At 40.3% G+C, this 27034-nt stretch overlaps 1 protein-coding gene across 2 annotated transcripts in view; it reads left to right on the top strand.

The window, feature by feature from the left end:
• LOC145468071 (uncharacterized) overlaps positions 1–27034 on the top strand; it is a 73681-nt gene extending 46647 nt beyond the window's left edge. For both annotated transcript variants that reach the window (XM_081451736.1, XM_081451735.1), the window contains 38 exons: positions 597–878; positions 1306–1464; positions 2811–2861; positions 3500–3532; positions 4033–4314; positions 5138–5305; positions 5600–5632; positions 5761–6042; positions 6442–6615; positions 7226–7258; positions 7848–8129; positions 8771–8929; positions 9291–9332; positions 9471–9503; positions 9752–10033; positions 10787–10954; positions 11044–11079; positions 11242–11523; positions 12348–12521; positions 13018–13050; positions 13294–13575; positions 14199–14357; positions 14464–14511; positions 15149–15181; positions 16260–16541; positions 17087–17257; positions 17883–18059; positions 19153–19188; positions 19518–19802; positions 19889–20050; positions 20700–20876; positions 21476–21508; positions 21670–21951; positions 22803–22961; positions 23431–23607; positions 24235–24291; positions 24730–25304; positions 26041–27034. In XM_081451736.1, the coding sequence (XP_081307862.1) occupies positions 597–878; positions 1306–1464; positions 2811–2861; positions 3500–3532; positions 4033–4314; positions 5138–5305; positions 5600–5632; positions 5761–6042; positions 6442–6615; positions 7226–7258; positions 7848–8129; positions 8771–8929; positions 9291–9332; positions 9471–9503; positions 9752–10033; positions 10787–10954; positions 11044–11079; positions 11242–11523; positions 12348–12521; positions 13018–13050; positions 13294–13575; positions 14199–14357; positions 14464–14511; positions 15149–15181; positions 16260–16541; positions 17087–17257; positions 17883–18059; positions 19153–19188; positions 19518–19802; positions 19889–20050; positions 20700–20876; positions 21476–21508; positions 21670–21951; positions 22803–22961; positions 23431–23607; positions 24235–24291; positions 24730–25304; positions 26041–26223 (6266 nt within the window). In that variant the 3' untranslated portion in view covers positions 26224–27034. The remainder of the gene's footprint in view (positions 1–596; positions 879–1305; positions 1465–2810; positions 2862–3499; positions 3533–4032; positions 4315–5137; positions 5306–5599; positions 5633–5760; positions 6043–6441; positions 6616–7225; positions 7259–7847; positions 8130–8770; positions 8930–9290; positions 9333–9470; positions 9504–9751; positions 10034–10786; positions 10955–11043; positions 11080–11241; positions 11524–12347; positions 12522–13017; positions 13051–13293; positions 13576–14198; positions 14358–14463; positions 14512–15148; positions 15182–16259; positions 16542–17086; positions 17258–17882; positions 18060–19152; positions 19189–19517; positions 19803–19888; positions 20051–20699; positions 20877–21475; positions 21509–21669; positions 21952–22802; positions 22962–23430; positions 23608–24234; positions 24292–24729; positions 25305–26040) is intronic.

Below are 27034 nucleotides of genomic sequence, written 5' to 3'. Positions count from 1 at the left end.
ATGTACAGCATAATAAACAGTACCACATGAAAGTACTGCTCAATAGCTGTGATTTGAATGATCATGCACCACGGTTCAATCTACAGACTTAGTAATTAAATTAGTACACTTTGAAAAGGTTAATCTTACTCCAATTCTGAGACTGGAGAACCTCCAATTCTGGATAACGCGATAAAATGTTGACAGCTCAAATAGATCCGTATTCATCTTTTACAGAGTTCACTGATCATGAATTTCCTCAATTGCTAAAAAGTCGTCAAAAAAATCTGGCCGACCAAGCAAGTATATTGGACTTGTCGTTGAATTGGTTACATACAATCCACATTTTCTACACTTTGAGATCAAGTATGTTGGGAATTGAATGCTGGAAAATTTACGACTTTCACGGCTGTTAAGTCCCACCTAAATCAACGAAGAAACATCGCTTACTTCTCAAACTTAGTTTTCAATTGAATAGAGGGGGTAAGTTTCTAAAGAAACTGTGGTGCTGCGTTGGTGGAGAGTATAGCAAGATAATTTGGTCTTATCAACTGGGTTGATAATGTGAATTGGCCACCGTAAAGCGGTGATTATGATGTATTGTTTTATTTGAACAGTCAAGCCACTTGGTTGCTTCAAAGACACCGGGCGACGAGCTATCCCAGGAGTTGACGGTCGTTACCCAATAGTTCGAGGATACTACAGAAGAAGAAAGGAGGCCATTCGTAAATGTGCCTTAGTTGCTCTAAGGTTTGGTTACAGAGTTTTTGCTGTCCAACATCAGGGATGGTGTGCCACAGGTCCCAGAGCTCACTTGACCTACAGGAGGTACGGACGATCCAATCGATGTAGGAACGGCAAAGGAGGACCATGGGCCAATGACGTATATGCCGTGACTGGTAAGACGGAAGTTTAAGTTACACTGTTAATGTAACCATGCGTAATACAGCGATAACACTGTTTCTGTCTGTTCTTGCGTCTTGACTAGCTGTTACCAGGAGTTGAATTGTTGACATGTTATTCGTTTTTGGTGTTAATCAAATATGTAGATGTGTTTCCGCTAATTTTTAAATTTTAAGCCTTCAGCTCTTCTAAGAAAGCTGAATGTTGTACCACTTTCTTTGTCAAAGCACAACGCGAGGTTTATCCTAGGTTTACTTCAAAAGGTTGAACGGCGAAGTTGTGAAACTTAGCGTGAATTTCTTGATGCGCAATTTGTGTTGCATCATTAGCTCTTTTAAGCCGTGAAACACCACTTACAAAATTTCAAGATGGATTGTGCCAGTGTCTTTCAATAAACAGAATGGTAACTTTGTTTGTCGTCAGGTTCCTGCCGAAGAAGAACAACATCTCGTTATTGTTGTGCATTCCCGTTCATCTATAGAGGTCGTCGCTACAACAGCTGTACCAGGGTTCGTCACAATCGGCCATGGTGTGCCATTACAAACAACTACGATCGGGACAAGAAGTGGGGCAACTGCGCAGGTAAGTATTTGAGAGATAATATATCAAACACGAAAGGCCGTGTTTGACCACTTCTCTAAACACCGTTTTTTTCCATTATTAAATACAAAGTACAGCGCTATTATTAAGTGTCAATAACATAATTACAAAACGTTGATAATAATATAACTATTTGAACTATATAGTATAAGAAATCATACTTTACTATCAATAAATAATTTCCATCTGGCCTGAAATTTCCTTTGCGTGCTCTTTTTTAAGGCTATGTACTTTTCAGTCTTATATTTCATATTAATCATTTCTTTAAAAACAGTAATATTTGGGCTGAGACTTCGTTTACGACTCGTCCAGATATGCCATTTTGCAACAATTAAAAAGTAATTTAGTAAGTCACTTACTTCATCTAATTTGCCTATCAAAACATCCTGCAAGGAAAATTCAACTTGTTTACCAGAAAGTGCAAACCAAAAATTTTTGAAATCTTTCCAAAACTGGTTAGTATGAAAACATTCATAAAATAAATGATTAACAGTTTCTGAGCTAACTCTACAAAATGTGCAAGAATCGTCTTGAACATAACCTATTTTGGCTAGACGAGAATTAGTGAAAGTGATATTATTTAAAATCTTGAATTGGAAGCTTCTGATAAACATTTCGGATGAGAAAGTCTTCATTTTTATGAACGCTTTAGTAACAGCTGAATCTGCTAAACCAAAGTCTTCTTTCAGTTTAGCAAAGCCCCTTGAGACTCGTGCCTTACCCGAAACAAGCAATTCATAAAAGTGTCTATTTTTACATACAGTAGGATTAAATTTTTTCTCCCCACATTGAAATTCCAAGCAGCTCTCTAGTTTACTTTCGGTCACATCCAAATCCTTCAGGTGGGCAGGAACAGCAGAACGAATTCCTGACCAGACTAAAAAATTTGTATGCTTCAAACCTTTACTTTTAGCACTATTATAAGATTCTATATTATTCTTGTTGAATTGCAAGTGGTTAATAAGGAGGATACCTGCTTTAACATAATTTGAATAATATATTGTTTTATTATATCTCGTGAAGAGAGTTGAAAATACGACGCGTGGCGGAGTATTTTTGACGAACTGCGAGGTGTTTGGGAATTTGGTCAAACACTGTCTTTAGTGTTTGATATACCTTCTAAATCGAAACTAAAACTAAGGAGAAATAAAATCGTAAACATTTGTGCTGATTAAGATCAAATATCCAAGCACCGTCACGGTCATAATTTCCTTTGTTTAAACTTGATGAATTATTAATGAAAGAAAGACGGTTGTCCTTTGAATACTATTTGTATTTTAAATGCTTGTTATGTTGATTGACTAGTTGAGTGTAATTTATTCTTGTAGGTCGACGTAAACCTGTTAAGCCGGTCAAACCTGTTGTCCGTCCTCCAAGGGGTGAGTCATACGGTTATGTGTTCAAGTTTTCTATTTTTCTGTTCCCTCTTAGACGTAACATTCAGTTCAAATTTTGCTTAAGGGGTGTATACAAGGTCGCCAGGGCGAGACTTTCTCAAAGTCCTTCGAGCTTGTGCTTCTCTTCCTCAGACTGTTTGTACTCGGGTTTTGAATATCGCGGACATTTCTCTCGCTCCGAGCTCGGTTTTCGCAGCTCGGCTCTCCTCGGCTCGACTGAACTCGCGGGCAAGTTTATGCCAGGGTGTGCAGTCGATTGGACAGAATTTAATGCTGGTACAGGCTGAATTCGTTTGGCTGGTATTTGAAAAAAAGAACCTGGGTATTTATGCGTTTGAACTGAAGATTCCTTTCATTGTGACTTCTATTTTGGCTAAAGGTTCGCTATATGGTGAAGTTCTTTGTATGAATGGCGGGGGACGGGGAGCGGGAAGCAGGAGGTCATTATATCCTAGGGTTAATTAAATCAGGGGGATTTGCACTTGCCAGTCTTGTCTCGATGTATGTTATACCGGTAGGTTTGTTTTGTTGGGTGCTAAGCTGATCTGTTATATCAATGTATCGATTGTAGAAGTAAATCTTGATTACCTTATTTTGTTTTGTTTTTGTTTTCCTACCAGCACGAATATTCAAACTTACAAGGGGAATGATTGGTAAGAATATTTGATTGTTATGTGTGTTTTTCTGGGTAAAAGATTTACCTTTACTTGTTAAAAAAATCTGGGAACGATACAGTAAAAACCTGCGTGTAAGAACCTAAATTTTTTTTTGTCTGACAAAATAGGTTCGTATATTTTGGGGTAGTTATTTGCAATTTAGGCTAAGTAGGTTCTTAATTAGGTTCTTAATTTCTATGAAGGAGATATAGTTGTTGATTACCAGAAATATAAATAAACTTGGGTTTGGTCCTTGAACATACAGTGAATTTATTAACAACTGTATGATCCGTTTTCTTGTAATATAAATATGCAATCTTAAAGTCGCACTCCGTTTAAAGGTTTAACTGTAACGCACAAATAAGAATCGTTATATCGTAGGGGTCATTTCATCGGAGGGGTTTTTGCATCTTTAAGTTCGTCATGTCGTGATGTAGGTTAATTCACTGGACTGTTCTGCGGTCTAACTTTTTTAATGTTACTGTATCTCACTTCAGCGTATAGTATTGGTTGCTACAAGGACACAGGCCGACGAGCCATACGTCCCTTGGAAGGCAGAAGTCGTTTCCTCAAAGGGCGTTACCGCAAGAGACAGGACGCCATTCGAAAATGTTTTCAGGCTGCCTACAGACGAGGCTACAAAATGTTCGCGTTACAACATGGCGGATGGTGTGCTTCGTCAAGGAGTGCTCATCTGACATACCGCAGATACGGAAGAAGTAACAGATGTAGGAATGGAAAAGGAGGACCTTGGGCTAATGATGTCTACGTCCTGAGAGGTTAGTATCCGTTTCAGCTTAGCATCCTGTGCTTGTACTGTACGTCATTGCATAATGTGCAAGGTCAACAGTTTTCAGTTCACTTTACTTCGCATCCTCCAATTAATGATTAAGTGAGTAATTACTATCTTGAAGTTAAAACTGTTTGTTATACCTCCCAACTCAAGTACGTTTTCCGATTTAAGGGAACGTGTCACGTGTCGCGGGTCAAAACTCACCAACTCCCTAAGGCGAACAAAACTCACTAACTCCCTAGGGGAACAACAACGTGAACTTTCGACTTGCACGTGATCAGGTCGTGCGCCTTGAAAATGCGGGAAATATATATGCCAGCCGCTGTCAAGCATATTTTTTCGAAGCTTGTTCCATTTTTTAGTTGGGAGGTATAAAAAACGCGTAATGACTGGCACCACGGGAAACAGTAAGTTTTACTTCTCTTGGAGCAAGTCATTAAGTAGTTATTGTGTTCTGACTTACGCTAAAATCTCACAGCCACGGACTCAAAGTAATGTTTTGATCAGTTGCGTTCAAATCATCCACCATTTATTTAAGAGTAGTTTCACTTATCTGCAGTTCATGAAGTGTTACTTCCCCCAGATGGAATGTTCCTTCATCGCAGGGTTACGGTCCAGCGTTTGATTCGTCGGCACCCATTTATAACCTGGGTAAAGAGAGGTACTGTGAGAGTAAAGTGTCTTGCCCAAGAATACAAGGAAAGGATCCCGACTAGGCTCGAACCCAGACCTTTGGAGTCCACCACACAGAGGACCACTGATGCTACGCATACACAATAATCTAATTCTGTTTTCTTGCTGTTTTTCAGGTTCTTGTCCAATGCAAACTACTCGCAAAAACTGCTGTGTGTTCCCGTTCATCTATCGGCGAAGACGATACACAAGCTGTACCCGCGTGAGATCCAAACGGCCATGGTGCGCGACTACTTCAAATTATGACAAAGATAAAATGTGGGGTTACTGTGCAGGAGGAGGAGGTTAGGAGCAAATTATGATAATTATTAAAATTATGCGCAACTACAAATTATGACAACGATAAAATGTGGGGTTACTGTCCAGGAGGAGCAGGTTAGGAACAAATTATGATAATTGTTAAAATTATGCGCAACTACAAATTATGACAACGATAAAATGTGGGGTTACTGTCCAGGAGGAGCAGGTGGGGAATAAATTATCATATTCATATGTTGTTTCCAGTTTGATACTGAATTTCAAAACCTCGATACTTGCAAAATGTCTGATTTGTTTTAATTTTTTCGTTTTCTTCGCAGTATCCTTCATCAAGGTGACACCTTCGATAACAAGTAAGTAATAAAAGTCTGGACAGTGTTACTGGTTTTTTGACACCATTTCATAATTGTTCCTCGGTCTTCGGCAACTTGTGTTTCTTGATTAATGAAGGTGACTTATGTTTCTTCCGATTTGGTTTCAGTCCAACGAATCGGCTGCTTCAAAGACACAGCACGTCGAGCAATCCCTCAAATGGACGGCAGAAGTGTATTATTAAGAGGCAACTACCAGCGCCGTGCTTTCGCTATCCGAAAGTGCGCCCTGGTAAGCGCAGCACTCGGGTACAAAATGTTTGCAGTCCAACATGGCGGCTGGTGTGCAACAGGACCACGTGCTCAATATACCTTTGCAAAGTATGGTCGATCAAACAGATGCAGGAATGGCAAAGGAGGCCCTTGGGCGAATGATGTCTACAGAGTGGCAGGTCAGACAGAGTAATATATTGTACAGAGTGATTTTGTACGTAATATATCAAACACGAAAGAAGGTGCAGATTTCGAAACACCGACGTATTATTGACGAGTTTCGAGGTGTTTGAAAATGTGGTCAAACACTGTCTTGAGTTTTTGATAAATCTTCTCAATCGAAACCCATTCTAATCCTAATAGACCATATTCGTATTCTTTGTTTAAACTTGATGAATTGTTAATGAGTTTGGGAAAAATATGGTACTACTGTGTACTTAACGAGACACGTTCGCAATTCTAAGAAAAATAAGAAAGCTGTCATACAGTAAGCAATGAAAGCTCTTTTGCCAAAGTTACTTATACACAACCCTAAAAAAGTTATTTCCTGATTATTTTTTGTGTACTTTTTAACTTAGGAACCTGCAAATATCGTACCACAAAAGGCAACTGCTGTTCGTTCCCGTTCACGTATCGCGGGCGTCGATACAATCGTTGTGCCAGGACAAAGCGCGGAAGGACCTGGTGCGCCATCACTCCGGACTACAGGTCAAACAAACTGTGGGGGTACTGCAGGGGAGGAGGAAGACGACGTAAGGCGTTGGCTTGTCATTCTTAAAAATCGCAACTTATTATATTTCATCATTATTTTTAATTTATTTTAATTTATTGTTATTGAAAATTTATTTTAATTTATTATTATTATTTTAAATTTGTTATAATTTATTATAATTTAGTAACGTTAATTACCGTATGAGGTTACGCATGATAGTCAGATCTGTCCAGTCTGGGGTTCATGTTACCTGCCAAAGCCGTACGGGTGAGGCGGGTAACATAAACAGAGAGTTTTTATTTCTGAACATAAACAGAGATCTTGATGATTTTACAATCTATCGAAAAGCGACACAAGTGAAACACTAACTCTTTCTCTTTCTATTGTGTTTCGCAATTTCGATTTGACTCCGGTCGTTTGACTTATTTTAACTTTAATTTACGGACTTTGCAACTCGTTGTAGAGGCACGATGTATCTGTTTTGTTTGTTTGTTTTTGTTTTGTACTCAGAGCAGCACTGTTGACTCAGTTCTGCAGTCATTTTCTAAGCATCTGAAATGACCTCATAGCGCGAGGATTTCACTTATTCTTTTCTATCTCTTCGATGAATGAAAGAAAACTGATCAATGTTTTGTTATTTTCTACTATAGCTCCACCAATCAGAATCACCATTGGTGTTGTTGGTAAGTTAACGTTTAGTATTCTCTGACTGACTTAGTTATTACTGCTTATTGCCTGCTACACTTTATAGTGGTTTTGTTAATCATAACAGTGGTTCTATTAACACTGTAACTGGCAATTGCTACGTCCTGAAATAGTGGTCGAAATTTGTGTAGGCTACTTCATATCATTTTATAGTTCACGACTAAATTTTCTCCCATTCTTATTGGTTGAAATTGTCACGTGACGCGATAGTATTCATTGGCGAAGAGACACTATCTGCCCATGGTGCCCGTCCAAGTAAAATACTCGACTGAGTGAACAACAGGAACAATAGACTGTTTAGGTCTGGGAACTATCGGTCTCATAGTTGCCCCTTGGAAATTTGATGTTCTAAAACTAGCATAATTTGTCTTAAGAACATCAAAGTTCCACGGAGCAGCTATCAGCCGATGGTTTCTCGACAGAAACACTCTATTGTTTAAATAGGGAACCTTCCCACAGTCTAAAATTCATATTAAAAGGATTATCCAGTACGGAACATTTGAGTTTCTCAGGTCGATTTTCTCGAGTTTGCTTTCTCGAGTTGACATTTTCATTTTGTTTCCGTAGTCAAGCCAATTGGTTGCTTCAAAGACACTGGCCGTCGAGCTATCCCAGGAGTCGACGGTCGTTACCCAATAGTTCGAGGATACTACAGAAGAAGAAAGGAAGCCATTCAGAAATGTGGCGCGGTTGCGCTGATGCGTGGTTTCAAAGCGTTCGCTGTACAACACCAGGGGTGGTGTGCGACAGGTCCGAGAGCTCACTTGACTTACAGGAAGTATGGACGATCCAATCGATGTAGGAATGGCAAAGGAGGCCCATGGGCTAACGATGTGTACGTTGTATTTGGTAAGTGTATTTTTGATCTCATTGATTTTGTTTTAATGGACTGGGTAGAAATAGTGCGACGTAAGCCCGAAAAGTACAGTTGAAACTCTATACGTACAATGGCCACTCTGGAGTAGAATGAACTGGCCCTCAACAGGTATACTTCAGAAACGGATGTGATATAACTAAGTGATGCGTTAATCTATCAGTATCTGACTCGGAATTTGGGGGTCTGACAAGAGTATCTTGCTCAACAGCACGACGGATTTAAAGACCCAGGCCAAAGCTCTCAAATATCTCTTAATTCGGAGCCCAAAGTACTAACAAGAAGCTAGCGAGGCCGCTGTGCCTCTTAAATGAGCTACGTCACGGTTTGCGCATCTTAAAAAGTTTGGACTAAATTTTTTTAAGTGCGTCATTTGTCGACTTTGTAATCCGTGCAAATCTTCTCCATCCTTAACCATCCTTGTTCCTTTATAGTTTATTATTATCTCTTTGGTGTTTTTCTATCTTAGTAAATTATTATTTTCAGTTTTACTTCAGTTTAAAGGTAATTTTGTACGTGGTCAAAACAACTCAAAATACCGTGACAGAGCTCCTTTAAAAGAAAGCTATACTCATCGATTGATTTTGTCCTGTTTGTCTCGGTCTGCTTGTAACAGGGAGTTGCCGAAAGCGAACAACCTCACGTTATTGCTGCGTGTTCCCGTTCATTTACAAAGGCCGCCGTTATAACAGGTGTACCAGAAAGAACCACAAACGGCATTGGTGCGCTATAACAAGCAACTATGATCGAGACAGAAAATGGGGCAACTGTGCGGGTTAGTTTACGTTTTAACCAATTAGAAGACCCTTCATCTAATAGATTATTATCCGCTGATTTCCAAAGTAAAAGTGCAGAGTAAATTATTAACATTATGTGACTTTAACTCGAAGAGTGTCAAACAAATTCTGGTGTATAACCATTCAAAATTAATGGAAGCTGTTAAGTAATAATTTCGTTTAGCACGCCGCTTTACTATGCTGCACAAGGTGACTGTAGCTTTATTGTTTCTCTGAATTTAGTTCCGGTTTCGTACTGTTTGCTTTTCTAGATTTAGTACAATGAAATGTGTGACTAGTTTTCAATTTTAAGCTGTGGAAGTTTACGAGTAAAGAAGCATTTTCCTGTTTTACTTTCAGGTCGTCGACCAGTCAAACCTGTCCGTCCAGTTCCTTCAACAGGTTGGCACATTTCAATGTCACTACTATAATGTGCTCACTTGCAGCTTGTAGGATCGTTTTCGTGAAAATTCAAAAAGGCACAAATCAAAGCCGAAAATTACATTAATTTACATTAACATATTTTTCTTTTTCTTGTAGGACGAGCTGTAAGAATAACAGTTGGCTTGATAGGTAAGTTCAGAATGTTTCCCGCCAAAACTGACACCGGTCCACACGGCGCAGCCTAAACGTTTTTCTATGAACTGTTTTCTGGTATATCTTTTTACGTTGAAATGTTTACTACTTGTATGTGATTTATGTTCATTAAGCTTTACTGAGTTCATCACTTCCATTACACACCTCTCGACCAATGAGAGAGCGAGTAGTGTCTCAGTTATTTTATAAGAAGTAATTAAAAAACTCCTTCTTTTTTCACTTAGCTAAGGGCATCGGTTGCTACAGAGACACAGGCCGACGAGCCATAGCAACTTTAGAGGGCAGGAGTCGTCTTCTAAAAGGAAGTTACCGTAGGAGACGATACGCCATAAAGAAATGTGCTCTGGCAGCGTACAAGAGAGGATACAGAATGTTCGCAATTCAACATGGCGGATGGTGTGCTTCAGCGAGGCGAGCGCACTTGACATATCGCAGATACGGGAAATCTAACAGATGTAGAAATGGCAAGGGCGGACCTTGGGCTAATGACGTCTACGTTCTGAGAGGTATAAAACTCAATATCTCACTTCCAGGTTGCCCTAAGCCTCTCTATCAAAGCAAGGCTTGGTGAACAACCATTCAATATGAAAATGAGTTTAATTTGCATGTGAATGAAATCTCAATTTCACATGAAAGGATGGTAACCAAGACTCGCTTTGAGAAAGAGGCTTAAGATGAATCGGAAATGACCTATTGACTTGTGACGTTTGAATATGTCTCAAAGGTAGTTTGTTCTTTATATATGGAAGAAAAAGGAAAAACCTTCGACTTAACGTTGTCTTTTATGAATTTTTTTAAATTTACTACAATATAGCTGTTATCGCAGTTATCAGTGGTTTGACATAAGGGTCAATTCTGCCTTGTATTGACCCTTTCGCCTCGTTTTTACGCCATTTTAAACAAAATAATATTTGACTGCAATAACAGCTATTATTAGTAGTAGTTTCGTAGTTGCCACATATCACGTGAAAGACATGTTACAATTTCAGTTTGTTTGTTGCCTTCCATGCTGCCTAAAATTAACCTACACACCCCTTGAAGTATTCTTTTGTTTGCCAGCATGTCCTCTTCTTCTTGTTGCTGACCGGTTCAGCGTCACACCACTGATGTCCCCATTGCTACTCGGTTTAAAATGTCGTTTCGGCGCCCCGTGACCAAACGGGAGCAGGAGTGGCGTCACACGACAATGATTTTCATTCATGTGCTGGTTTACTTAATGAAATACAAACTCTTTTTTGCCGTTTTTGTTTTGCCTTCAGGTTCTTGTCGCACACGTTCCTCAACTGGTAACTGCTGTGTGTTCCCGTTCATTTATCGCGGCAAACGATACAACCGCTGTACTAGGGTTAGGTCCAAGCGCCCGTGGTGCGCCATTACTCCAAACTACGACCATGACAAGCTCTACGGTTATTGCGGAGGACGAAAACGTAAGAAAATAATAACCGTATTTTTCTTGTCTTTATGAGGTAAAAGAAAAACTCAAACTAATTTTGAATATTCTTATTCGTTTACCCAGCGGTGCGTCCTATCAGAATTTCCACATCGATAACACGTAAGTGCGCTATTCAAATGTCTTTTAAGACGCAGTTCCTGGTGCAGAGTGCCTTGTTATATGTTTATTCGCTGACTTTAATGTTGTCAAGTTTGGGGAGATGCACATTTGACACACATATAACCTTTGTCATATAATCTATTTCCTTTGATTTCTTTTCAGTTCAAAGGATAGGTTGCTTCAGAGACACCTTCCGCAGAGCCATCCCAATCCTAGAAGGAAAAAGTCCTTTCTTGAGAGGAAACTACCAGAGACGAAAATTCTCCATTCAAAAATGCGCCCTGGTCGCCGTAAAGCGTGGCTACACTTATATGGGGGTCCAACATGGCGGCCAGTGCTTTTCAGGACCACATGCTTACAAAACCTATGCAAAGTATGGCCGATCAAACAGATGTAGAAATGGCAAAGGAGGAGCATGGGCGAATGATGTCTACAGGATTGCAGGTGCTTAGACTACTCGGTTACCGTTTTTGTCATGTTTGTCTTATCTGTCACAAAATGTTAGCTGTTACATGAAGGCTAACAGGGTGAAAGGAAGAAATCAGTTTGTCTCGTTTCGATACAAACTGCCATTTTTTCACTCCCCCCCCCCCCCCTCACATAGGGGAATCTTTGTTTACAATATTGCTCCATTAGCTTAGGCAATTCAGTTTGTAATCGAGGTACAAAAAATATCAGTCCTGAATGTTGAAAGTTCATAGAACGGAATTTGAGCCCGAGCTATTGAATACTTCTTGTGCGGGTTTAAAGAATGTATGAGCTCATTGGCGCTTTTCCCATCCAGATATTTTGGCAAATTTGAAAGCCAAGTTCTCCTTTAATGTTGGATCCGAAAAGCTGAAGATTTCACTCTGTACCAAGTTTCACTGGCTCTTTATATTAACTGTTTGGAGTTCGGTACAAGCATTAGCATGCTAATGCTTCGGCGGATCTAGGGGGGGTTCGGAGGGTTCGGTCGATCGAACCCCCTAAATTAAAAAAAATGAGGCATTACAGCACGCTGGCCTGGCCTCAGAATGCCGGGAATCCCATTTTCAAGGACCTCAGTTTTGGAAATGTTTCTTGGGAGGATGCTCCTGGAACCCCCTACAGATGCCCCCCCCCCCCTACTGTATCCGCCTCGGTATTGAGGCAAATGTAAACAATGACGTCAGCAACGACCTCCCGTATTTTTCTCTCTTGCCGTTTTCCCTACTGTCCCAACCAGCTGAACGCCTGAGACAGTCTTTTTTGCTGTGCAAACTAAGAATTGATTTTATTTTTTTTAGGCAAATGCAGACAGAGTACTATTCAAGGCAACTGCTGCGTGTTCCCATTCAGGTATGGTGGTCGAACTTACAGGGGCTGCACAAGACGTGGAAGCCGATTAAGAAGAGCCTGGTGCGCAACAGTCCCAGGCTACCGCAAAGGACACCCCTGGGGGTACTGCAGAGGAAAAAAATGTAAGAACAATGTACTCAGGTGAAATTAGGAAACAATGTCACGCGCGTTTTGTCAAAATTTTGATAGGCTTGTAAAGATAATTCTTGATTTCATGTATTTTCTTTTGATTAAATACAAAGGAAAAGAGACAGGGTTTCTTTTACCATCGTTCCACCTTTTCAATCTCGTATTTCAGACTTCCTAAGGTTTTTGATTCCTCTTCACATGTCATATATACACCCTTGTTTGCACCGTCACATCGTTACAAAGCATGGATTGTAATATTCCCGCTTCTGTTACTGTAAACCATTGATTCCAGCCTTGCAAGGCATTTTACTAGTAGCATTAGCATTTCGTGTACAATGTAGATGTAACAGCCTCTTACTGTAACTACGAGCTGAAATAAATTTTCATTTAGACTAACTGAAGCGGTGTATTAATTTGTATAAATGATTTATTAATTAATGTATCAACTGAATTTATTCTTTAATTTATTTTTCATTATTTTTCCAACAGCTCCAGCTATACGAATTACTAGTGGAGTAGTGAGTACGTTTTGCTTTCTTGTTTGTTTCTTTGTTCTTTTGTTTGTTTGTTGCTGTTGTCGTTGTTGTTGTTGTTTATTGTTAACCGTCAACGTTGTTTTTGTAATCAAAAAAACAGTTGTTTTTCGCTCCTTGAATTACTTAGCAAGTCCACCATAAACCATATATTGTCTTTATTTTTCTGTACACTAACTATAACTGATGGAAAACTCAACATGATATGTGATTTTTCTGTTGTCTTCTCCAGTCAAACCACTTGGATGCTTCAAAGACACTGCTCGACGAGCTATCCCAGGAGTCGACGGTCGTTACCCAATTGTTCGAGGATACTACAGAAGAAGAAAAGATGCTATTCGTAAATGTGCCTTCGTCGCGCTGATGCTACGAGCCTCGGTGTTTGCTGTACAACATCAGGGATGGTGTGCTACGGGTCGAAGAGCTCACTTGACTTACGGAAAGTATGGACGATCCAATCGATGTAGAAATGGCAAGGGTGGTCCGTGGGCTAACGATGTGTACAGAGTGCATGGTGAGTTATTAGCGACTGGTACATTACATTGACTGTCAAGGCCTTGTTCACACTAGCGACGTAACGACATAAGAAGGACGTTGTGTTGTTATGTTTGCAGTGTGAACATCCTGCCATAATGACATATTAGCAACATAACAGCATGAACATAACGACATAACGGGAAAAAAAACTGTTCTTTTCCGTGTGTCTTTATGTCGATGCTCAAATTGCCGATATAAGCCATTGTGTCCTTTTGTCGTTATGTCGCTGGTGAGAATTAGGCCTTACATTTTTTCCCGTGCGTGCCGGCGTTTATTCGCTTTTCCTTTCAGCACTGATTGTTTGTTTATACGTTTAAAGCGGTTTTCAATTCATGAATGTCGAAAGCATTCAGGACACTCGACTGAAAACTGCTCTATTTGCTGCTTGCTTGTTTGTTTGTTTGTTGACAATTTACGTCCATGGTAATTAACGGATATGCTATTATTTGCGGTTTTAGATCACGAAAATAGCTACGAAAGCTATCTAAACCCGTTTAGACGAGTAACTTTTTGAAAACTAACTGAGTTTGTTTTCGCAAGTTCTTATTTCTGCATTGTCTTCAAAGTCCGTTTGTAAAATATGCTTACATTTATTCACAGGTTCTTGCGGAGCAAAGACAACGTCAAAGTATTGCTGCTCACTCCCGTTCATCTACAAAGGCCGTCGTTATAACAGTTGTACAAGAAGGAACCACAATCGACCATGGTGTGCTCTGACACCCAACTATGATAGAGACAAGAAGTGGGCCAACTGTGCTAGTAAGAGTCTGGAAAAACATCTTTTACAGAAAAAAAAAAGTGAATTTGAATAGTAGGTTAAAGTTTCTTTAATCAACTGAATTGTTATTTTCTCGTTTTCTTGTAGCTCGTAAACCTGTTCGCCCTGTGAAGCCTGTCGTTCGTCCCCCAGGAGGTCAGTTCTACACTTTTCGGAAAATTTTAACTAAACCCCTAAAGTAGACTTATCTGTGCGTGGGTCGGGCTTTATTTGACCCCTAAAAGATACCACTTTAAACGGAGTAGGTTCGATTACCAGCTGCTGTTCAGGAAGGGAGCACGTGCTAATAGACTGGACTCGAGAGACCAGCGGAAATCAAGCCTAAAACCGGGAATAACAAATTGTGTTTTTTTTTAAGTTATTACTTCCTCGAGTGCACCCTGTAAAATATTTTGACAGCTAAAAATAGTGGCGTTTCGTAATGAACACTCTAAGTGAGACCAGAATCCTTGATTTATATCCCTAAGTGAGACGATGAGCATTCTCGACCTTTTGATGTGGGAGTCTCCCCCCCCCCCCCCCCCACCTCCCGGAGAGGCAGTAAACGATAGGAATAATCTACTGTTCAGACTAGAGGAGCTAGTGAACGACACTAAGTCCCCTTACCTCAACCTCAAAATAATAGTTAACTTGGATAGAAGAGCATTAAAGAATTAATAATAAACAAAAAGGAATAAGGATGGTTAAGGATGGAGAAGATTAAGATGGATTAAGAATGATGGACTTGAACGATTTCTTAAAATGCTTACCACGTGTTTTCTTTTTATTGCAGCACGTCCTGTTCCAATAACCATTGGATTGAAGGGTAAGTGTTAACATCGATAAATGATGTGGTTAAGTCATTCATGTGATATATGAAACACCAGAGATAAAGTTTCATCGTGATATCCAAACACCCAGAAGAGAGTTGAAAATACGATGCACAGCGGAGTATTTTTGACGAAATTCGAGGTGTTTGGATAGCCAATGAAACACTGTCTCGATTGTTTGATATATCTTCTCAATCGAAACAAAAACTAAGGAGTAAACGGAGAAGCAAAATCGTCAAAATCTATGTCTATTAAGACCGGGTATCCAAACCTCCTTCACGGTTGTGATTTTTTTTGTTGTTGTTTTAACTTGGTGAATTATTAATGAGTTTGAGGAATTCTGTTATCAGTTTCATTTGTGAGGGTAGGGTGATTTCAGAAAACCGTTGAAACAAACTTAAAACCAACTAAGTTGTATTTAGTTTTTAAGTTCTTAGAAGAAAACAAGAAAACAATGGAATGACCATTAAAATTTACTGGAGTATATGTAGGTTATTGACAAAGCGTGAGGTCAAGATGGCTGGATACTGGCCAAGTTCTTTTTTTTTGCGTGTTTATGGACCGAGACGGAGTCGAGGTCCATACGCTCTCAAAGAAAAAGAACAAGGCCAATATCCAGCCATCTTGACCGAACAAGCTTGGTCAATAAAGGATTTACTATACGGCTTTCAGGGTTATTTTTCTTGCGGGACACAGCGGGTAATCCCGAGAAGGCAAGATAGCGCCATCTTGCCCGCTCGGGTAGCCAATCACAGCACAAGATTTGGTTCATCTTGCCCGGTCTCAGAGCTAACCGTATAATATTATCAATTAGTGGCTGCTTTACGGACTTTGCAAGTCACTCGCGGTTTTCGTCTTGCTTACTTTTTCTTGGCATAGTTTACGCTTGAAAACTTGGTAAGGTTTGGCCATGGGGGTTCCCACGACCATTGTTTTTACGCCATATTTGCATTTCAGTTTTAAATGGCTGGGAAAATCCCACCCCACCCCACACCGTATAGTACATTATTATATCTTCATGTTTAAAACAAACTATACAAGCCTAAACCAACCACCCGCTTTGTCCACCTCTAGCAATACCAATCGGTTGCTTCAGAGACACAGGTCGACGAGCTATAGCAACCCTGGAAGGCAGAAGTCGACTTCTAAAAGGACCTTACCGCCGAAGAAAATACGCTATACAGAAATGCGCTCTTGCTGCCGATAAACGACGCTACAGAGTATTCGCGATACAACATCAGGGATGGTGTGCGTCAGCGAGATTCGCTTATCGAACATATGGCAGATACGGGAAAAGTAACAGATGTAGGAATGGAAAAGGAGGACCTTGGGCGAATAGTGTTTATATTTTGAGAGGTAAGAAAATCACTTCGACTATGATAATTCAGGGCTGTCATTACGTTTTGATTCACCTATAGCCTTGATCTTCAAACCTGTAACAATCTTGCTACTTTGTGACACATCTGTAACATCAAGGGCCTATCAAACATACTCAGCCGTAACAGGTGTTACGTGTAATGGCCTTTTATGTCAGATCTGTAATTTGTCTCCTTTAAATTCTGTGACTGCAGTCTGTTCTGTTAAGGGATCGGTCCCACGGCATTTCCGCTGCCAGTTGTTGGAAATTGCATTCAGAATCTTTTTCAACCCTCTCTGTATAGTAGTCTTCTCTTAAGGCCCGTATACGATCCATCATTTCCTTTTGGCTGTAGCTATTAGCTTCTAATAAAAGCCTTTGACTCTTACCTTCTAAAACAAAACAACTGCTCAACCTGTAATGCACTGTTTAAGAACTTTCCCTGTCAGATTCACTGGGTAAAAAAATACTTTCCAAGCGTCTTAAAGTTGTTTGCTTATGGTGCAAGAAATTTCATATTAGTGATCTTCTTCCACTCCTACAGGATCCTGTCGCACACGAACAACTCGCAACAACTGCTGTGTGTTTCCGTTCATCTACCGCGGTAGAAGGTACACCAGCTGTTCTACAGCCAGATCCAAGGGACGCCCATGGTGCAGCCTCACTCCGAGTTACGACCAAGATAAATTATGGGGTTACTGTCGCGGAGGAGGAGGTGAGGAATAAATTGTCATATATAGTAACAATTTACAATAATTTATAATGATTTATAATAATTTATAATGATTTATAATGTACAGTATGTCGACTCACTTAAACACTCCTGCAGTCGAGCAAAGTTTTCTTGCTCTTTTTCCTGTTTGTCGTAGAAATGAGGACATTTGACAAATTTTGCCATGTCAACTGTCTTTGCTACAACAAAATGGCGTATCATACTAAGAGAGTTGCAAGATTATCTGTGAACGTATGTTTTCTTGCTGTGCCGATTTTCCAACGTATATCAGTCATATGCATACTGGTATGGCATGCTAAAAAGTTGTACGCGTTTCTACTTTGCTGGTATACGGATGAGTTTAGAGGAGATTATCCAAGGAAAATTTCAGAAGACATCTCTGCCTCGCTCGCTTCCCACGCATGTTTCATTTTACTCAAAAAGGGAACACCATGTCACATATTTTCCCGCCTTTTCGTACCATCACTTCGTTTAAATCGAAGTGAAATGTCCGCATCATCCAATCGATTGAAGAATTTAATTATGACAATTTATTCTTATGCATCATTCATTATTCGCCAAATATCTTTTTAAAAGTTTTTTTTTTTTTTTTTTTGTCTTTCTATAGGAGGTTCGCGAGCCGTTTGTAACCTGCCTAAAGTCACTGGTCCTTGCAGAGCGGCCTTTAGGAGATGGTATTTCAACAAAGCGACAGGAAGATGCGAGATGTTCACTTATGGCGGCTGTAGGGGAAATGCTAACAACTTTAGAACCAAGAGTGAATGTGAACAGAAATGTCTGAAATGTAAGTCTTTCAGTTCAGCGGAGCAAACTCAAAATTTCAACCCGTTTGCATGTCACTCAAGGTTATAAACGTACATTTATCCAATAGTGTCTGACTTAGAGATGTCAGAAACTAACAACTGAGAGCGAGGAAAAGTTTTCTGCTTTTCTAGCTCGAGATTTCTATCGCAGGATAATTGAAGAGGGCGCAGCCCGAGTCAACTATGACGCATAGAAATCGAGAAGGAATAATTTAATTGTTGTAGTATGAATCTACTGGTCATTCAAAACTTTATTTAAATCCTCTTCTCAGACACTTCGAAAACGCAAAGAAGCGGCCGCCATTTTGTTAACAACGGCAAATAGCGGTTATTGAAGTTATCAGCGGTTTAACATACAAACGAGGCGAAAGGGTCAATTCTGCTTTGTATTGACCCGTTCGCCTCGTTTGTATGCCTTTTTAAACAAAGGAATATTTGACCGCAGGTTCAACTGCAGTAACAGCTATTGTTAGGCCACTCACTATCTTCATCACAGTAGATAGTGAATACAGTAGTGTAACCAATAACAGGACGACATTCGTGATATAACGCTAGCAGATTTATACTTAAGTGTAATATCAGGCGGGACTGATTGATAACACAGTCGAACCTCTTTAATACGGACTCCAAAGGGCCAGAGTTTATTGTCCCTGTACAGGAGATGCTTTAATAAGGAAAAAAGGACTAAGAAACCGGGCAGAGGCCGCATCGACTGCGGACGACTAGGTAACCTGGAGCTGGAGAGCCTAGAGTCCAATTCTCCACAAGGAGAACAGACAAATGATGATGATTCAGGAGGTGTCCGTGTAATAGAGAAAAGGATTATATGAATTCTAGTTTAGGTGGGACTGACTGAACTGCACCTAATATGGAGATGTCTAAATTATGGAGGTGTTCGTATTATAGACGTGGTTATGGCATCAGTTGTGGTTTCTCTGGGGCCAAGTTAACTGTGTTTTATATAGAGCTGTCTTCAGAAAAGAGGTTTCTGTAAGGAGAGGTTCTATTGTACTTGTTATATGAAAAGGAAAATTTTTGAAGCATATTTTCTAAATGCTTATTTGTTGCTTCTAGCCGTCCGTTCAGTCAAGATTACTCCATATATTACCAGTAAGTACCGATTGATCTGTTCGTTTCTTTGTTTTTTTAGTAATTGTGCCTCTCTGAGTGCCAGTTAAATACGTACGTGTAAAACATATATCATCAGAAATGTCCAGGCGTTAATGTTTATCTCGTTCCTTTATCTTTTTACCAAGCGAACATCTTCCAGAACTTTTTGTTGCTAATTAAGTTGTTTTCTGGCTTGTTAGTCACGGAGCACCTGACAAATTTTGAGTAGGGAGATCAGTGTTTTAGCTTTGACACAAATACGTTGATTTGCGTGAAAATTTATAGCCCGTTTTTAACGCTATCTGCCTTGCAAATTTATCCTTTCCTAGTTCAACGAATCGGATGCTTCAAAGATACATCTCGTAGAGCTATTACACCAGTACTGGAAGGGAGACTGCCAATTGTTAAAGGAAACTACCAAAGACGAAAGAAAGCCATTGCCAGATGCGCATTGGCGGCCGCGAGATATGGTTATAATGGGTTTGCAGTTCAACATGGCGGCCAGTGTTTTGCAGGGCCGCGGGCTCTTAGAACGTATGCAAAGTATGGCCGATCAAACAGATGTAGAAATGGCAAAGGAGGACCATGGGCAAATGATGTCTACAGGATTTCAGGTTGGATCTGTTTCTTTCCATTTTCAGTGACTTTCTTTGCTTGTAAGCCTCTTAAACGTGTCTTACACACCCTGTTGGCTTATTAGGGAAATGTCGACTTCGTACAACCACCGGCTACTGCTGTGTACCGTTCACGTATCACCGGCGCAGATACAATGGCTGTGCCACAAATCGACGAGGACAGAAATGGTGTGCCATCGCTCCAGACTTTCACAAGAACAAAATGTGGGGGTACTGCAGGGGAGGAGGTAGGCGTAAGTTAGTCTGTCTGTCTGTCTGTCTGTCTGTCTACCTACCTTCCAGTCCATCTGTCATTCTCGTTGTCTATGTGCCTCTCTCTTTTGTCTGTCTGTCTGACTGTCTTTCAGTCTCTTTTCCTGTGTAGTCTTTTTGTTTCTTTGTCTGTCCGTCGGTGTCGGTCTGTCTATTCATCCATCCATCCGCCCACCTGCCTGTCTGTCTGACTGCCTGTCTATTTGTCTGTCTAATTGTCTGTCTCTGCAGCTGTCTGTCAGGTCAATCTTCTGTTGTCAAGTTCAGTTACGTTTTTAATTAAAACTTAGTAAGGAATCTTTACATCAGTCATATTCACACTGGTTTGACATGCTAAATGTTGTACACGTTTCTACGTCGCTGGTATACAGATGAGTTTAGAGGAGATTATCCAAGGAAAATTTCAGAAGAAATCTCTGCCTCGCTCGCTTCCCACGCATGTTTCATTTTACTCAAAAAGAGAACACCATGTCACATATTTTCCCGCCTTTTCGTACCATCACTTCGTTTAAATCGAAGTGAAATGTCCGCATCATCCAATCGATTGAAGAATTTAATTATAACAATTTATTCTTATGCATTATACATTATTCGCCAAATATCTTTTTTTTTGTCTTTCTATAGGAGGTTCGCGAGCCTTTTGTAACCTGCCTAAAGTCACTGGTCCTTGCAGAGCGGCCATTAGGAGATGGTATTTCAACAAAGCGACAGGAAGATGCGAGATGTTCATTTATGGCGGCTGTAGGGGAAATGCTAACAACTTTAGAACCAAGAGTGAATGTGAACAGAAATGTCTGAAATGTAAGTCTTTCAGTTCAGCGGAGCAAACTCAAAATTTCAATTCGTTTGCATGTCACTCAAGGTCATGAACGTACATTTATCCAATAGTGTCTGACTTAGAGATGTCAGAAGCTAACAACTGAGAGCGAGGAAAAGTTTCTGCTTTTCTAGCTCTAGATTTCTATCGCAGGATAATTGAAGAGGGCACAGCCCGAGTCAACTATGACGCATAGAAATCGAGAAGGAATAATTTAATTGTTGTAGTATGAATCTACTGGTCATTCAAAACTTTATTTAAATCCTCTTCTCAGACACTTCGAAAACGCAAAGAAGCGGCCGCCATTTTGTTAACAACCGCAAATAGCTGTTATTGAAGCTATCAGCGGTTTGACCTACAAACGAGGCGAAAGCGTCAATTCTGCTTTGTATTGACCCGTTCGCCTCGTTTGTATGCCTTTTTAAACAAAGGAATATTTGACCGCAGGTTCAACTGCAATAACTGCCTGTCTGTTTGTCTGTCTAATTGTCTGTCTCTGTCTCTCAGTTCAATTTTCTGTTGTCAAGTTCAGTTACGTTTTAATTAAAACGTAGTAAGGAATCTTTACTGTTCTTGTTTTCAGCGAGACCAATTAGATTGACAACCGGAGTGATTGGTAGGTAGTCTGTATTTGGTTCTATTATTTTGTATGATCATAACTAGATGTAAAAGCTGAAAATTGGGCTAATGAAAGTATAAACTTATCAAAATCGTATAGTAGATAACACAACGAAACCGTGGTTTACTAGCCCTAAATGAATCTTCTTACGTTCACAGTCAGGTCCATCGGTTGTTTCCGAGACACTGGTCGTCGAGCCATTCCTGGAGTTGATGGTACGGACCCCCTTCTCCGAGATCAGTACCGCAGAAGAGCCGATGCCATCGATAAATGCGCCCTTGTTGCCTTAAAGCACCGTCACAAAGCCTTCGCTGTGCAACATCAAGGATGGTGTGCTACGGGTCCAAAAGCTCACTTGACCTACGGGAGGTATGGACGATCTAATCGATGTAGGAACGGAAAAGGAGGACCGTGGGCTAATGACGTTTACTTTATATCAGGTGAGAGGAGCATTTGAGTTAATTAAGTTTTAAAATTGTCTTAGCTATAGCTCGGATAGGTTCTAGCGTCACCAGTTAGTAACTATCTTCAATGTCAGGCAAAACAGTTGAGATCGATGCTCAAAGTTACCTTCAATCGAAATAAAACTTCATAACAGTCTTAATTGTTTTTTAAAAAAGAAAAGACAATAGGCTGTTTCCAAGTTACCGTGTGCCTCGATTTCAAAACGAGTCCTCATGCAAAACCTTTCACATGAAAATGAGTTTGATTGTATGAAATGAGCCTGTAGGGGGAACCATTTTCATATGAATGGTTTCGTTTTCGACTCGTTTTGACACAGAGGCAAAATGTAACTCGAAAATGGCCTGTTCCAACTAGTAGGGGGCTGAGGCTCATACAGAGCATGGCTGAGGAGTTGAACCAAGTTTAACCGAGAACAAATCCCATCTGCTGTGGGAAGAAAGATGGCGGCTGTACATTTTACCACAAAACCTCGCGAACCTAACACAGCCCATTAGGCACAAGGATTTGTTTTTGCAATATGTGACCCTGTGTTAGCAACAATAAGCATGTAGGTTTGAAGGTTTGAGAACTTTCCTCTACGACCGTATTTATGAGCATTATTGTCGATGTTTTCTTGCGCTTTAAGTTATGGGTCGCCATGTTTTTTTCCAACGTAAGATTAGTGGCAGGGCGAAGGTCTTGCGGAAACCTAGACCTCTTGATGACAAGACCAGCGCCCTAAACCACTCGGCCACCCTGCTTCCTACTGCCGGATAAAAATGAAGACGGATAAAGATATTGAAATACTAAATGTGCTCTGTTTCCCCTTTATTTTCGCTGCAAACAGGGAGGTGCCGACAGCGAACAACTTCACGTTACTGCTGTAGATTCCCGTTCATCTACAAAGGCCGTCGTTACAACAGGTGTACAAAGAAGAACCACAATCGGCCATGGTGCGCCATGACAAGCAATTATGATCGAGACAAGAAATGGGGCAACTGTGCAGGTAAGAAGTAGTACGAACAGTCAAAATGAGGTTAACATTGTGAAGTAGCGTTAGTTTGGGCCAAAATAGAGTCGATGTGAAATCATTTCCGTAGGATTTGCGTTGTACAGGCAACCTACAAATTGGTGAATTTAAATACGAAACTGACTTTTTTTTTATCGACAACTGTCAGTTGTACCAAAATACCTAGACCCTATGGGCACAGTACTGAGCAAAATTTGAACTCTTGATGAACAATGAAATTCTCTGAACCAGAACTGTTAGGAATATGTGGAACCAGTAAAGGGAATTTGGAGTAAGATATTGTGAATTTTAGGGTTAATGTACTATACTGACATTACTTCGTTTAAATCAAACTGAAATGTCCACATCATCCAATCAATTGAAGAATTTAATTATAACAATTTATTCTTATGCATTATTCATTATTCGCCAAATCTCGTTTTAAAAGATTTTTCTCTTTTTATAGGAGGTTCGCGAGCCGTTTGTAACCTGCCTAAAGTTACTGGTCCTTGCAGAGCGGCCTTTAGGAGATGGTATTTCAACAAAGCGACAGGAAGATGCGAGATGTTCACTTATGGCGGCTGTAGGGGAAATGCTAACAACTTTAGAACCAAAACTGAATGTGAACAGAAATGTTTGAAATGTAAGTCTTTCAGTACAGAGCAAATTCAAAATTTCAACCCGTTTTTACTGATACTGATAGGCGGCTGCATAATTGATAAGTCGCTCCTCTGATTATAATTGTTTAACCAGGTTGTCAACTACAGTCGAGCCTCTTTAATGCGGACATCACAGCGACAGAGCTAGGTGTCTGTATTAAAGATTCATGAAATCTGATTTCTCTAGAACCAAATGAGCAGTCCGTTATGTAGAGGTTTGCATATTATGGAGGTGTCTGCTGTGAAGAGAGGTTCGACTTGTACCACCTTGCAAATGCCTTTAAGCAGTGTTGCCCCGCTTTATTCAACATTCATAAAAAACATTGAGGTAGTTTTGTCAAAGTGACTTTTTCATTCTCATTCCAGCACCGTATTTCTTATTTCATTTGCAAGACGCTTTGAGATATTTTTTATCTGATTTTCTCATATTACTCTATGATATTTGGTAGTTAGATTATGAGCTCGAGATTTCTGTCGCGTGATAGTTGACGAGGGCGCATCCCCGTCCAACATTGTTTGATATTTTGTAAATAGCCTAAATCAAGCTCAACTTGTTATAGAAACTAGTAACCACAATTCTATGTTAAACATGTGCGTTTCTTTATTTTTAGCGAGAAGGCCAGTCTATCCGATCAGACCGACCAGACGACCAAGGTTACCAGCACGTGGTAAGAGAACATAGTCAATCATCCCCTCACCCCAAAGAGCTCCCATGTTTAAAATTTAGTTTTCGTTGTACGAAATAATGAAAAAAGAAGCCACACCACATGAAAGTACTGCACAATAGCTTTCATTTGAATGGTCGCACACATGGGTTTTATTCAAAGGCTTCAATAATAACAATAGACATGATATACAGTAACTCCTGAGAATATACCTCTGTAGCTTCCAGCTGTATTGTTACATACTTGACTTTCATCCACGGACAGAATAACAGTTAGAACCACCTTGTACAAAATAACAAACAGTACTACACGAAAGTACTGCTCAAAAGCTTTCATTTGAATGGCCACACACTAGGGCTTTAAAAGCTGAAAACACAGTGAAAAGTCAGTTTTGCTGACCAATATATATCCTGAAAATAACTCGTGTTGTGATATATGCAGGAGTGTCCCACATCCCTGTTACCGCTGACATTGCGTTCTTGATCGATGGCTCCCGCTACGTGGGCCGCCGAAACTTCCACCTTGAGAAAACCTTCATCAAGTCAATCGCCGGCCGCTTCACGATCGGCAAGTATCAATCGCACATCGGAGTCGCCACCTACGGTAACCGACCGCACCTGCGCATGCGCTTTAACCAGTGCAGTTCTTTGGGCTTGGTACTAAGGGCCTTGAATTACATCCGCTTTCCAAACCAAGTCAGCAGACGAGTCGATCTTGGATTGCAAGCCTCTCTGCGCTACTTCTTCTCAAGAAGAAACATGTACTCATTCGTCCGCAAGATTTTGGTGGTGGTTGTCAGCGGCAGGCAGACGGGACGGTCGTCTTATGTCATGAACAGGCTTCCATCTCTGTTTAGGCGTCAAGGCGTACTCGTCTTCATTGTAGGCGTCGGTCGTGTTGACCAGAGATACCTGCGACCACTCACCTACAGGAACAAGCACGTGTATGTCGTTCGCTCGTACAGGAGCCTGGTCGCTAGATCGGGTAGCATTGCCAGGGCGATACACCAGGAGATGGTATGTAACAGAAAATCACAGGCAATCATGAGAGAACCACATAACAGAAAATTGTTTGAGTCTTGTAACGCAAACACAATCAAGCAGCGAGTCTTTAAAGTCTTAGTCTTTCCACCGACGTTTTTTTTTTTGACGAACTCAAGACAAAATAGAGGCTTTGTGGACAGTCTTTTCAAAATACACTTACAGAACTGTCTCGGCAATTACCCAATCGGACAGCTTTTTCGACGTGTCTAGATCTAATAAACACAGTGCCTACTTGGCTAGCGTTCAGGAAAGAGCGCGCAAAGTGTAGAGTTCTTTGTAAAATACAACTTATATGCTGCACACGTTATGATTGGTCAGTAATTTTCCACTATTATAAAAATAAACCTTGTGACTACTTTAGAACTTGCATACACTCAACAAATCACCTATTTCTTTGGTTTCTTTTAAGAAATGATCATTGCAGTTAATTTCGTTGGAAAGGTTATTGTATATTGATCAATCGCTGCAACCGAAAAAATAAATAAAAAACAAATAAAAAGACTTTATTTAACGAGGGTAACCGAAAATGGTCACAAAGCTGTTTAACTGTGAAACTTCAACTAAGTCAGTCAGAATTTGATGCCAATTGAAGCTAATTGCAAAACTTGATTAGCCAAACCAACTGACTGGAATGATTTTCTTCAATAGAATCTATCCACATTTTTCTCCTACATATTTCGTTTTCTTACATTTTTCTTTCGACTTGCAGAACATCGAACGAGAGCGTTACCGTGATCAGCTCAGGCGCCTCAACCTTGATCTTGGCCGCCAAAATAGCACTCACCTCCAAGAGGAAGGCCAGCGATACAAAAATGGAACGACAAAGCCTCTATCAGGAAAATGGAACACAACTGAAGTGTTAAGCACGCCAAGCAATTTGCCGAAAAATTGAAGATATTAGAGACGATGGCGCGCTATAAAGGGGGTTAACTTTCTCACTCTTCGAGGTCACCTTGGTAACTCTTCTTCGGGTCACGCATCCGTTCACTTTGAGCATTGCATGACCCGATACTTTCTCGAGTCGTCACGCAAAACTTTTTGAGAATTCTGTTGTGTGCCAATACAAATGGTAATCTGGCATTGCGTCAAAAAATTGAATCTTAGTTTCTGAGATCAAAGCCTTTTCCCAACAGCAACGTTTGGATAAAAGTATTTATTGAATTATGTACTGTAAGGTAAAAAGCAACTTTGAATAAGTTTTGAATTTCCTTGTTTTGCCGAAGCGTAACGCACTACTCAGAGAAGCCCTCTTTATAGTGAGCCTTCGTATGTTACAGCATTCAAAGCTGTGTAGTTGATATTTAGTTTAGTACATGGAATAAAGTTCATTGATATTCAGTGTAAACAGGTTGTATTTGTTTCCTACTTGGGTCAGAAGGGTTCAGTTGTGGAAAAAGACGGTTTATATAACTAGCCTCCCGTGCGGACGCCCTTTGGGTTCGTCACACAATCTCTTCCCTTTGAGACGAGCTCAAAGGACGGCTGTGTTGGAGGCTGTGTTATAGCACGTGATTCCTAGCCTCCTACGGCTCTTCACAATGTCCTCTGATTGATCTCTAACTAATTTTTTTGGATAACAGCATCTACAGACAGGCGGGAGAAGTAAGAAGGTTCCCGCTAGCGAGCGCAATTTCCGAACTCCTGCAGAAGAGTTTTAAAAGCTTTGTCTACCGCATAGAAAATTTAATAATTATTTTCCAACT

The sequence above is a fragment of the Orbicella franksi genome, chromosome 14 (assembly GCF_964199315.1).
Source record: "Orbicella franksi chromosome 14, jaOrbFran1.1, whole genome shotgun sequence".
Lineage (NCBI taxonomy): Eukaryota > Metazoa > Cnidaria > Anthozoa > Scleractinia > Merulinidae > Orbicella > Orbicella franksi.
This window is presented reverse-complemented; position numbering and strand designations above follow the sequence as displayed.